Raw genomic sequence first — 13,797 nt, 5'->3', positions numbered from 1 at the left:
CATAAAACCATTTTTCATTTGTTTGAAAATAAAATTCAATAAACATAACCACGAAACACTCCGCTTAGATATCGATCCAAGACATATAATAACGGCGGCAAATGGATAAAAACTAATAAAATACCAATAATACTTTTTCCAGTTAATTGATTAAACGTCTTCACATATAGAATAATTAAAATTCTACAATCTTACAACTTCTTTGGAGCCATCAAGCTAGCTTTCGGTGTGACCAGAATTCGGCGAATAAAAAATTTCTTTTCAAGGGTGGTTTTCTGTGGTTTTCTCTTCCAAAATATTTTTAATATGGATTTTTCTTCGTAAATTTTTCTGAATTTCTTTCCAGTAGATGATCATTGTTGGGAAAAGTTTTCTGATATCCAGGCTTTTACTTAAATCACTAGGCTTAAACCGATTTTTTAATTATGAATAATAAATTGTATAGTTGTATGAAAATTTTCATTAGTCGACCGACATTTTCATTCTCTTAACAACTTTATCCGTCACCGTCGATGCTGGAGTTCATTTCTATTTCGATTAATCAGAAGAAATGAACTAACACGAGTCAGGGGAGTCTTCTATCTGTAGCTCTCAAACAACTATTGTTTCAGAGTGTCAGACCACTGAAGTGTCTTTTAAGCAGAAGTGGTAGCCAGATGCACTCTCCGATATGTAGCTACCTGGCTAAAGCGAAATCGTCAGAAATCGAAAAAAATGCATCCATACCCGAATTCCGTACCAAAAACAGTATGGGAACAAACTTGGGTTAACCTGTCATACATACATTCGTGCACTGAACTTATGGGCTTCGCAAGTGCTCAACAAACGTTGGTCAGCAACCAGCACTTGTGGGGTTTTGAAAGCCTTCTCACCGCAATGATGGGCGTTCTAACGGAACAATGTTGCATTGGCAGTGAGGCTAAATATTCGACACAATTTGTTGTTTTCATAGTTGCAATGAAGAAAATGATGTAGAAACATCCACACACTTTCTCCTGCACTGTCCAGCTTTCGTCAGGCTAAGGTTGAAACTTTCGGTCGTTATACATTTTTCGAACCCGGCAAATTGGCTGGAATTGACATTTCCGGCTCAATAAATAATCTAAGCCAAGAGTTCTGGGGATCACAACGTCTCTAGCACTCCAAATGCGATTAGTAGTGGACTTACGAGAAGTCAGCCTATTAACCTAACCTATAGTTGTCAAACCAGCTGTCAAAAGTCAAACAGATGTTTGAAATTTATTCTTTGTGCGCTTGCTTAATATCAAGTCAAAAATAAACGGCATATAAAGCGACTAGAATTGGCCTGTTGGAAAACAAAATTCGTTGCGATTACCGATTTATGCTGAAAAAGGTAATATACATACAAGTATAATTGGATATGCAATGTGATCTTTAAAAAACCAGTCTCGGGATACATTTGTGGCATAATAAACTTTTGTTGACTTTTTCATTGATTTCATTTGTTTCATTTGAAATAAAATGTTTGTGTCTCTAAACCAAACCCCTCTTTATTTGTTTTTCAAGCCGCCTTTAAAGTTCAGCACTTACTTCGCTCCTTTAACTAATATATTTAAGACTTTCAAATGCAAATAAAAAAAATGCAAATACATTTTAGGCCCTCTAAACTTTTTACTTCAACTTTATAATTTAAGAAAACTTAAAAAAATGCTATACTTGAGCGCTTAAGCACTTATTGATTTCTTTTCTACGCCTCCTCTACTTACAGCTAATCTAAACAGCCCTTCAACAGCGTAAGAGTTTTAAGGAAAACGAAGCAACACCAACAAAAACAACCGAAAACAGCACTCAAAATGTTGATGTCAAAACGTTTAGTGAGCTCATTCCTGTTTGTCTGTATCAGTATTCTGCTGTGGCAGCAAAGCTCCGCTGATGTGCCGGATAACAGTGCGTATACGCAATTGTCTTAATCATATACACACACATATGTATACCTACATATAATACATCTATGTTTTACAGACGCACTCGCCAACTTATACAACAGTTTGCTGCAACGCGAATATGCCGGTCCCATTGTTTTCCCCAACCATCAGGTCGAACGCAAAGCTCAACGTTCGCCTTCGTTGCGACTACGTTTCGGTCGTCGCAGCGATCCGGATATGTACTTGCCCGCCGAGAAACGTTGGTTTGGTGATGTAAATCAGAAGCCAATACGTTCGCCATCATTACGTTTACGTTTCGGTCGTCGCAGCGATCCCAGCATGCCACTGCATAGCGAATTCGATGCTGTCATGAACGATTTGGCTGGTGTGAGCAACAATGGTGGCATAACTGATGTCGAAGAAGCGGCTGCCTTTTACGGTGACGAGTACCCTGAAGATATGTATGACGCTGGTTTTGAGCGTATGGTACGTAAGCCTCAGCGTTTGCGTTTCGGCCGCAGCTTGCCAAGAATCCAGAATAATATCGATGATGAATTAGAGGTAAGTGGAAACGGAGAGAGGAAAATATGTAAGAGTGCCAGTCGTTGTATAATACTCTTAATTGAATGAATACAGAGAAACACTTGGAGCACAAATTTGTGTGCTCTGAAATCATGTTGACAGAAAAAGGAAAAGTCCTAGAAGTTTTAAGCTTTCTCCGAATCACCAGATCAAAGCCAATATAAGGGTCATAGTGTGCGCTAAATGAATTCTGAATTCTTATGTAATGTAATTACACTGATCTCTTGAATTATAACCTCTAAATTGAATATTACAGTTGAAAATTTGGTTACAAGTGATCCAGTATGCATAAAGGCTTTTAATTTCAATGATTTCTCCTTAAGCTAATTTTTACGCAAATATTCATATTTAAAGACCTACCTGAAACTTAAGACCTAAACAAATTGGACGAAGAGCTTTGATCCCATTGACTTGTTGCTCATATAAGTTTCACTTCATTTTGACATTTTCACAACCTTAGGCCTCCTAGCTTGTGCTTCAAAATTTAGTCCACACAAACCACTTTCGAACTGAATATCAGTGATTCTGATGGCACAGTTCTGTGTAGCTTTTAAATTCTGATGGAGGTGATCAATATTTCAGAAGATACACAGATCACATAAGTATATAAAGTTCTTACAGATTCACCATATTTTCTAAAATATTAGATTTATATATATATATTCCATTTATTTTCAACATATCTCTTTCCACCTCAGCACGAACAACTTCAACAGACCGATGATTTCTTCAACTCCCTCTTAACTTCAGAAAAATTGCACAATATGTTGCTCTCACTCCGTCAATACGATTCTGACAATGACGAATTCCAACGTGAAGTACGCAAACCATCGCCTCTCCGTTTGAGATTTGGCCGCAGCGCCGCCGGTGATACTAATGAACAGAAGGTAGGTACGCAATAAACCAAATCGTTCGGCATAATATGAAGACGCCTAAAACATCTCTTAATAGCTATAGAGAATTCTTAACAAAGTGTGCCAGATTTTAAGACTAGAAGCGAAAGCCGTTATCGGTTGGAGTGTGGACGAATAATAATTTAGCTCTGAAAAGAGAAACAACATAGTCTACTTTTAGATACTCCTTGTCAATCCCAAAAACGGTGGTGATAGGACAGTATTTGGCTTCATCACAAGCGATTTATCGGTGAAGTCGACGGTTTGAACAGCCCATTTGGTTTCTAATGTACTATATACCAGGTCACAAATCAATGCAGAAACTTTTTCAGATTATGTTTAAAAGACATCACACACTACTATGAAGTGTTCACGATTGTGCTCATGTCGGCTCTTTTAATTCAAGTATACAATCTCCGAGCAATATTGTTTTTTTTTTTCATTTGTCTAAAGTTCGCGGAAACAACCGGCCAAAACAATAACACGAATCCAATTCGGCCGACACTAGCCGTGTTCAAGAATGTACTAAGCAATATTTACTTTTTCCTACGATATTGCCGCTATCGGGTGAGGTTAAGTCATTAGTGGATCCCTTCTTATATCTCGATTTATTTATGTACTTTTTAACAAGTTGCTTGTCCATCTCATTTTGAAGTTCTAATTAAGACAACCTCTGGCCCGATTAGATATACCCTATCAGTCATCGAATAATTCTTCTTCTTCTTTTTTTTTATCGAAGACGCAGACTCTAAGAGCTGGAGTGTTTTCATCCATTCGGACGACATGGCCTAGCCAGCGTTGCCGCTGTCTCTTAATTCGGTGAACTATGTCAATGTCGTCATATATCTCGTACAGCTCATCGTTCCATCGATTGCGTTATTCGTCGTTGCCAATGCGCAAAGGACCATAAATCTTCCGTAGATCGTTTCTTTCGAAAACTCGTAACGTCGACTCATCAGATGTTGTCATCGTCCAGAGAGAACTGTACTTCTCAATTGGCTACTCAGTCCGCTATGGGTTATTCTGAATTGGATTTCGAGGCTAATATTGTTGTTGGTGTTAAAGCTGATTCCAAGATATACGAAATTATTTACAACTTTGGAACTAAGACTGCCACCAGTGACTTGGTAGCCAATTCGCGAATGCTCGACAGTTTATTTGATGGCAGGAGATGTTTTGTCTTGTCCTCGTTCGCAACCAGACCCATACGCTTCGCTTCCTTATTAAGTCTGGAGAAAGTAGAACTAACGGTAGATTAATAGATTGAAAAAAACCTCGCTTGGTATCGAAAAGCTCGGAGAGGTCCTTCCCGATCCTGACGAAGCTATTGGTTTTGCTCAAAGTCTGCTTACACAGCCGTTTTAACTTTGCGAGAATACCAAGTTCAGACATAGCGGCATGGAAGCAGTTCCTTTTCGTGTTGGCGAAGATGGTTTAAAAATCAACGGAGAGGTGGTGTATGTCTATCTTTTTTTCACGGGTACTTTCCAAGATTTCGCGTATGGTGAAAATCGGTTCGATAGTAGATTTTCCAGGTCTAAAGGCACCCTAATAAAGTCCAATCAGTTTGTAGACGGTGGGCTTCAGTCTTTTACTCAGTACGCTCGATAAATCTTATATCCGATGTTGAAGAGGCTTATCCCACGGCATTTATCGCAGATTGTGGTGTCTCCCTTTTTGTAGATTGGGCAGAGCCGACTTAAATTCTAATCGTCAGGCATGCTCCGTCCTCTTCGCCGCCGTATTTAAATAGCTAGACCATCAATTCATCGATCCCTGCCGATGCTACTCCATATCCATTGGTCCCCGCCGCTTTGTAGTTCTTCAGACGGGTAATTGCTATTCAAACTTCTTCATGGATTTACCTCGAACAATTATTCAACAAAATGTTTCCACAAAATTCATATGTTATAACCGAAGTAGGACAGACTTCTCAGTCATTCTCTCAAGTGTCTTACCATCGGTTTCTGGAATTAACAAGGTTAGTTAATAGGGTGAGCCGAAAAACTACAAATTTTTAAGTCAGAATTACCCTATATACCGAGAAAAAATATTTCTGCAACTTTTTTTGGCTTAATTTTAAAAGGTGTCGAAGCATTAAAATTTTTTCCATAGAACTAAGAGGTAAAAAATCTTTATTAAATGTAATGCACGCTTTGTTTTACTTGACGTATTAACTTAACCCTTGAACTTTTTCTCTTTACAGAAGGTCACTGCACAAAATGCCATTAATGGTGAAAAATCTGCGCCAGCAACACAACAACAACCACAGCAAGCACAAGCTAAAAATTAAATGCTGAATATTTAAAAAATATAAAAACAAAAACTATATAATTGGCAAAGGCAGAAAAACTCACTGGCGCTGACGATGTATTTCGGTGAATGGAAATTTTAACCCATAAAAAATATATTAATTTAATATTAATACATATTAACATACCCCCAGAGAAATGTGCGCAATATTGTTATAACTTAACCTTGTAACCATGCATACATATGTGTCCATAAACTTTAATGTTAAATAAAAATATTTATGAAAATATTTAATAAATTAAATACAACTTAAATTTGCTGAGACATGTTTTTATTTGACGAAAAGCTGTTGTGCAATGCGGCAAGATTAAAAACTTTTTTATATGCAAAAACAAATTTTTTAAACAATTTATATGATTTTTTAAATGTACAATTTTATTTAAAATAAAAGTTAAAATATTTTTTAAAAAATATATATTTTTTTATTCAATGAAAATAAATGAAATTATTTTTAAAAATTTGTTTAAACCTTTTAAATAATGATTTTAAAAAATAATATATTTATATCTTTTTATATAATGAAAAAATAATAATTTGTGTAACTTTTCAAATTAAATTTTTACAATAATAATGTAATACAAATTTTAAAAACATTTTTTTTTTCAAAAATTTCTATTAAATTATATTTTTAATTTTTTATATGCAAAAAAAATTTCAAATTTGTTAAAACAATGTATATGGATTTTTAGTTATAAATTTTTGTTTAAAATAAAAAGTAAACTATTTTTAAAAAAGTAATGCATTTTTTTATTCAATTAAAAAATAATAATTTGTGTAATTTAAATTTTGACAAAAATATTTTAATGCAAATTTTAAAAACATTTTTTTTTTTCAAAAATTTGTTTTAAATTATATTTGTAATATTTTGTATGCAAAAAAAAAAATTAAATTTGTTAAAACAATTTATATGGATTTTTAGTTATAAATATTTGTTTAAAATAAAAAGTAAACTATTTTTATAAAAGTAATACATTTTTTATTTAATTAAAAAATAATAATTTGTGTAACTTCTAAGTAATTAAATTTAAATTTTGACAAAAATATTTTAATACAAATTTTAATAACAATTTTTTCCAAAATTTAATTTAAAAAAAAGTTCAACAATTTCACTTTCATCCTAATAAATATTGTTTAGAAATGTTGAATTAAATAATCCCAAAAATGTTTTATTTTTATTATTAATTTAAAAAAAAGTTCAACAATTTCAATTTCATGCTAATAATTATTGTTTAGAAATATTGTAATTCAACATATAGTCTCAAAAAAGTTTTATATTCATTTCTTTCATATTAGAAATTAATAGTTTGTCATAAAAAATGGAAATAAAAATTAGAAATTAGAAAATTTTGCAGCATCAATTGTAGCTGAGTTACTGTTTCATTCAGTTCATTATTTCAAAAATAAATTTGTATTTAAATAGTTTTATTCAAAACTAGTTAAAAAATAACTTTTGCATATTTTGAATATAAATTCTTTTTTTATTATTCGTTTTTTTTTTTTTTTTAAATATAACAATGAAAAGCTGTTATGCATTTTGTGCTTTATTTAGGAAACTTTTTTCAATTTTTTTTTAAATAATATTTTCTTTAAAATTAATCAAAAGAATTTTAATTCTTAGAAAAGCTGTTGTGCAATCTGGCCTCCCCAAGCAGTATATTTTAATTTTAATAAACATATAATATTTACTAAATAATCTAAACTGTATATTTATACAAAAAATAATGTTTATGTGTTTGTTTTGTGTGTCTGTAAAAGTAAAATGTGTAACAACCAATAAAATATACATACATATTTATATAACCGAAAATATACACTATAAATAAATTCTATTATTAAAGAAAAATTTCAAAAATAAAAATAAAAAATTGGCCCCTGAAGAAAATTAAATTAAAAACTAAATTTCGTATGCAAAAACAAATATTTTTATTCAAGACTTTGTTTCTGCATGTGTGAACTGCGAAACCTTTATTTAAAAAATAATTTAATTAATTAATTTAAATTAATTAGCAGGCACTCCCTAAACAAATTAGAGAAATGTGTGTTAAACTAAAAATAAATATGAAAATTATATTATAAAATACATATATTAAAAATGAAAATTATAAAATATTAAAAAATAAAATTATATTAAAATTTTAAAACGTATGTTGGAATATAAAATCTTTTTTTTATTTACACCATCAATGAAAATGTAAAAACTAAGCTTACTCAGTTGTTTCTAAATGTTTTTCCTTTCAATTTTTCTAATTGTTTAAAGCCTATTAGAAGCAGAATTTATGAAACATATACATACATATACACTCTAAAATAAAATATGTGCGAATTACCACAAATCCTAAACGAAAACAATTATATATATACATAATTACCTATATGAATGTGCAATTATTATTAAAGAAAGATTCAAAAAAGTTTTAAATTTAGCATAAAAGTACTAAAAATACTTGTACACACACATATACACACTAACAAATTACTTAGCGCAAATCATTAACATTGACATTAAACTAATTACAAATTATTAAAAAACAAAATTATATAAAACAAAAAACTAGTCAATGCATAAGCAAATTAAACAAAATACATACATACAAATATTTATAAATGTAAATACATATATATAAATATATACCTAACAGTATATATATATTACATATATATAAAAGTGTATACAAAAACTACAAAACTTGATTTTATTTGCGAACAAAAAAATACAAAAACAAATTAGTTATTCTTAGCAGCATTTCGCATTGGTAGTTTAAGTATGGCAAATGTGGCTGAAACAAGCAATGAGACCAAACTAAACAGATCGCAACAAAAACAGTAATTATTGCAGCTAACACTTTTACATTCTTACGACGTTTATGCAGTGGACCAGTGGTGTACTTTGAGGAAATGAAGCAACTTAGCGCAGCTACTTACACACAAAGCAACAGAAACCTGAAACAAAAAAAAAACAACATGAATTGTCAACAACAACATTTTAACTGGTTACAAATACATACATACAAAAGGAATGTTTTAAAGAATACAAAGTTGAAAATAAAATAAAGAGATAAAAAAGAAAAGAAAGAAGCTAAAAAAGGTGTTTCACTTGGATTAGAAGATTCCAGATATTTAAAGGGAAGTCCATTTCAAGGCTCCATATTTTTTTAAAGAAAACAAACATAAACTTCAAATTTAGAGAGGAATGTTTATAATCATTCGAAAGAACATTCTTTGGCATCTATTTGTTGAAGATTTTCTCTTTCAAATGTTGGCTGCGGCTGTTGACCTCTTGGTTAATATTCTAAAAATAGTAAGAAACGTGGTGGGGTATCCATAGTTTTCCGGTATACTATGGTATGAAATGTATATTAGAAAGCTCATTTAAAACTCAAACTTCAGGTAAGTTCTCCAATAAATAGTATCGAGATTTAAATAAAAGATCTAAATCATATATAGAAGTATAGAAAAATTAGTATATGTATATAAGATTGAAATATTATCAATATAATCTTGAAGAATATATTTAGCGAATTCGAAGCCCAATACTCCAAATAATATGAGGGTCGGGAGTTTGTGGTAAGCTCATCAAAAATGCGCGATAAAATAATTGCCTTTAATTATGGTATTATCGAAGAAATGCAAACGAACTCATCATCAACTTAGAGACGAAACAATGCTTTTTTTTTGGAATTAACTCAATTTAGGTTGGGCAACATATCTGATAAGAAATAGATCATCAACAGTTTGCTCGGATTAAATGAAAACGAAACTACAAGTTAGGCCTCTTATGCAGATTAGTCACAAGTGTCGACTTTTCCCTGTTCCTTGTTCCTTGTTCCCACAACTCCAATTACCCCGAAGGAAATTCTCTGAACAAATGGATGAAAAAGGAGATTAAATTTTAAAATTCATAAGTCATTTCGAAACTCTTTGAGTACTCCCTTGTTATTACAAACACCACAAATAGGATATCTGGCTGTTCCTAAAACAATTTGTTTTGAATTATTTGTCTTTTATCTCACAAATTCAACAAATTGCAGGGTAGCACACAAAGACAAACCGTAATACATTTTTTTAATCAATGCATTACATTTATTGTACAGCAAATTTTGTTTTATTTTATATAATTATGTAATTAAGTAAGTAAATCCCATTAAGGAGGATGGGGTCATGTGCAGAAGTTCACGCAAGTTAGGAAAGTTCTCTGATCGCCATTCACTTGGGAGTGGCCAGAAACGATTCTTTTACATATGACTCAAGCAGCTCACGACTTCCGGTCTTTGACCAAGTATCCTCTGGGTAGCGATTATAGTCGAGTTAACAACAGCGCGCCAGTAGTTTCTTCTTTTCGCTACGTGGCGCCAATTGGATGTTCCAAGCGAAGTCAGGTTCTTCTCCCCTTTGTCCTTCCAACGGAGTTGAGGTTTTCCTCTTCCTCTGCTTTCCCGGCGAGTACTGCGTCGAATACTTTCAGAGCTGGAGTGTTTTCGTCCATTCGGACAACATGACCTAGCCAGCGTAGCCCCTGTCTTTTAATTCGCTGAACTATGTCAATGTCGTCGTATATCTCATACATCTCATCGTTCCATGGAATTCGATATTCGCCGTGGCCAACGCGCAAAGGACCACAAATCTTTCGCAGAACCTTTCTCTCGAAAACTCGCAATGTCGACTCATCAGTTGTTGTCATCGTCCAAGCCTCTGCACCATATAGCAGGACGGGTATAATGAGTGACTTATAGAGTTTGGCTTTTGTTCGTCGAGAGAGGACTTTACTTCTCAATTGCCTACTCAGTCCGAAGTAGCACCTGTTGGCAAAAGTTATCATGCGTTGGATTTCCAGGCTGACATTGTTGGTGGTGGTGGTGTGACGACTGTTTTTTTGATGACAGCAGATATTTTGTCTTGCCCTCAAAGCCATACCAAATTCAGATATCGCGGCATAAAGGCCGCTCTGTTTCGTGCTCGAAAACAGCTTTGAAATCGACGGAAAGGTTGTGTAGGCATGTCGATTCTCCATGGTGAATATCTGGTCAGTGATTGATTTGCCAGGTCTAAAGCCACACTGATAAGGTTCAATCAGTTCGTTGACGGTGGACTTTAATCTTTCAGACAATACGCTTGATAGGACCTTATACGCGTTGTTGAGGAAGCTTGTTACACGGTAGTTGACGCAGATTGGGGGGTCTCCTTTTTTGTGGATTGGGCAGAGCACACTTAAATTCTAATCGTTGGGCATGCTTTCGACCGACCATATTTTACAGAGAAGCTGATGCATGCTCCTTATCAGTTTTTCGCCGCCGTGTTTGAATAGCTCGGCCGGCAATCCATTGGCCACCGCCGCTTTGTTGTTCTTCAGGCGGGTAATTGCTATTCAAACTTCTTCATGGTCGGGCAATGGAACTTCTGCTCCATCGTCATCGATTGGGGAATCAGGTTCGCGTTCTCCTGGCGTTGTACTATAACTGCCATTCAGCAGGCTGGAGAAGTGTTCCCTCGATAATTTTAGCATGCTCTGGGCATCGGTCGCTAGATCACCTTTGGGAGTTCTATAAGAGTATGCTCCGGTCTTGAAAGCTTCTGTTAGCCGCCGCATCTTTTCGTAGAATTTTCGAGCACTACCCCTGCCGACCAGCTTGTCAAGCTCTTCATACTCACGCATTTTGGGCTCTTTATTTTTCTGTCTACAAATGCGTCTCGCTTCCCTCTTCAATTCTCGGTATCTTTGCCATCCCACACGTGTTGTGGTCGATCGTAACGTTGCGAGGTAGGCAGTCTGTTTCCTCTCCTCTATGGTTTCAGTTGCAGGTTTACGTTAGAAGTTTTAAATGCCGTCCCACAGTTCCCTTATACCGAGTTGTTTACGAGTTCTTTCAGAGAGAAGTAGTGAAAGTCGAGTAGAAAATCGTTCTGCTGTCTGTTGTTGAGACGTATCTTTCGTCTATCATAACATGATCGATCTGGTTGGTAGTTTTTCGATCCGGAGACATTCAGGTGGCTTGATGAATTTTCTTATGCTAAAATCTAGAACTACAGATTACCATATTTCGGGCTCCGGCGAAATGGATCAGCCTCGATCCATTTGAGGATGTTTCGTCGTGGAGGCTGTATTTACCGACCGTAGTGCCAAAGATACCTTCTTTGCCCACCCTGGCGTTAAAGTCGCCAAGCACGATTTTGATATAATGGCGGGGGCAGCTCTCATAGGTGCTCCAAGCGCTCATAGAAGGCATCTTTGGTCACATCGTCCTTCTCTTCCGTCGGGGCGTGCGCGCAAATCAGGGATATGCTGAAGAACTTCGCTTTGATGCGGATTGCGGCTAGACGTTTATCTACCGGGGTGAATGACAGTACTCGGCGACCGAGTCTCTCTCCCACCACAAATCCCACACCAAATTTTCGCTTCTTTATATGGCCACTATAGTAAATGCCACAAGGACCTACTCGTCTTTGTCCTTGTCCCGTCCATCGCATTTCGTGGACGGCGGTGATGTCAGCCTTCACTCTTACGAGGACATCAACCATCTGGGCATCGGCACCTTCCCAATTAAGGGACCGAACATTCCAGGGGCATGCCCTCATATCGTAGTCCTTATTTCGTTTGCCATGGTCGTCATCAAAAGCTGGGTCTCTCATCCGAAGCTGTTTACGCTTTTTCATTGGTAGTGTTTTTTACGTAGCGGGTCCCAAACCCAGCGCACAACCCTGCAGAGGGAATGCTTCGCCTTCTCACTTTAACTCCCCTTCAAACGGATGTTCTTAGGATACCCAGAGGATACTTGATCAAAGACCGGAAGTCGTGAGCTGCTTGAGCCATATGTAAAAGAATCGTTTCTGGCCACTCCCAAGTGATTGGCCTTCAGAGAACTCAGATTCATAGACGGCAACTTCATAGTACCCCCCTCGTAGAAGCGCGCCCTCCTTATTTGCGAAGAACTCGGACAGCCACTTTTCACAAACCTCTTTTGAGTTCAACTTTACACAGGTGATAAGCACTTGGCGCTATGTCCGAGCTATATGGTGGATGCGGTAAAACTTCCGATCCCAGCTCCCGCAGATTCTGACGAGTCATCAACGAAGTGTGTGGTCTGACGTTGTCCTGGTAGAACACTACATCCTTCCTGTTGGCCAATTCTGGACGCTTCTAGTTGATCGCCTGCATCAAGCGGTTCAGTTGTTCGCAGTAGATGGTAAAATTAAGCGTCTGGCCATATAAAAGCAGCTCAAAGTGGATGATTCCCTTTCAATCCCACCAAACACACAGAAAAACCTTCCTGGCTGTCAATCCCGGTTTGGCCACTGTTTGGAACGATTCACCGGCCTTTGACCACGACCGTTTTGGCTTTATATTGTCGTATGTGATCCATTTTTCGTCGCCGGTCACCATCCGCTACCAAAATGGGTCGAGTTCGTTCCCTTTCAGCAGCATATCACAGGCGTTGATTCGGTTTAGAAGTTTTTTTTGCGTCAAATCATGCGGCATCCACACAACAAGCTTTTTTATGTATCCAGCCTTCTGCAGATAGTTTAAAATAGTTTGGTGACTAAACCCCATCTTCTGGGCGATGTCATGAGATGCCACATGCCGGTCTAACTCGATGTTTTGCATGATTTAATCGGTATTCGTCGTCACAGGTCTTCCGCGAGATTTTTGAGCATGGAAATGCAAAATGTATGGATTTTTCATCACGATAATGATTGTGACTGACAATTCGCCAAACCTAAAACGAGTTACAGCTTTTAATTTTTTTTCTGTTTTCGAAACTAAAAAATCCGCTTCGCGAATATAACTAATGCAAGTGCAATGAAGGCATTAAAAGTAATTCGCCGAAGGCACTGAAGGTCACCTCATCCGAGGCTTATAACAATTGTATGGAAAATTTGAACAATCGTTGATATACATATGTATATATGTACTTTAGGGTTCTTCAAAAAAATTTTTGGAATTTTTTCTTCAACTTTTACCCCCTCAAGTGTTAGTGATTGACAAACAAAACATCCTCCCTCAAGCCAGGCGCTGTAGCTTAACTCTAAGGGGTCGCTATTTTTTTTTTTAGGTTCCCATACATTTAACATGGGAATTTTTGTTTTTCATTCAAACTAAAATTTAACCTACTAATTTTCGTTTCTCAAAA

At 35.6% G+C, this 13,797-nt stretch overlaps 1 protein-coding gene across 1 annotated transcript; it reads left to right on the top strand.

The window, feature by feature from the left end:
- Positions 1-1,731: 1,731 nt before the first annotated feature.
- On the top strand, positions 1,732-5,903 carry LOC120769469 (short neuropeptide F). The gene is made up of 4 exons (XM_040096488.1): positions 1,732-1,908; positions 1,984-2,447; positions 3,167-3,355; positions 5,568-5,903. Exons 1-4 carry the CDS (start codon positions 1,815-1,817, stop codon positions 5,652-5,654), a joined length of 834 nt encoding a protein of 277 aa, XP_039952422.1. The 5' UTR covers positions 1,732-1,814; the 3' UTR covers positions 5,655-5,903.
- Positions 5,904-13,797: the final 7,894 nt, after the last annotated feature.

This window comes from Bactrocera tryoni, chromosome 2, assembly GCF_016617805.1.
Source record: "Bactrocera tryoni isolate S06 chromosome 2, CSIRO_BtryS06_freeze2, whole genome shotgun sequence".
In the NCBI taxonomy this organism is placed as follows: domain Eukaryota; kingdom Metazoa; phylum Arthropoda; class Insecta; order Diptera; family Tephritidae; genus Bactrocera; species Bactrocera tryoni.
The sequence above is the reverse complement of the archived record's forward strand: the minus strand, read 5'-3'. Positions and strand labels throughout refer to the sequence as shown.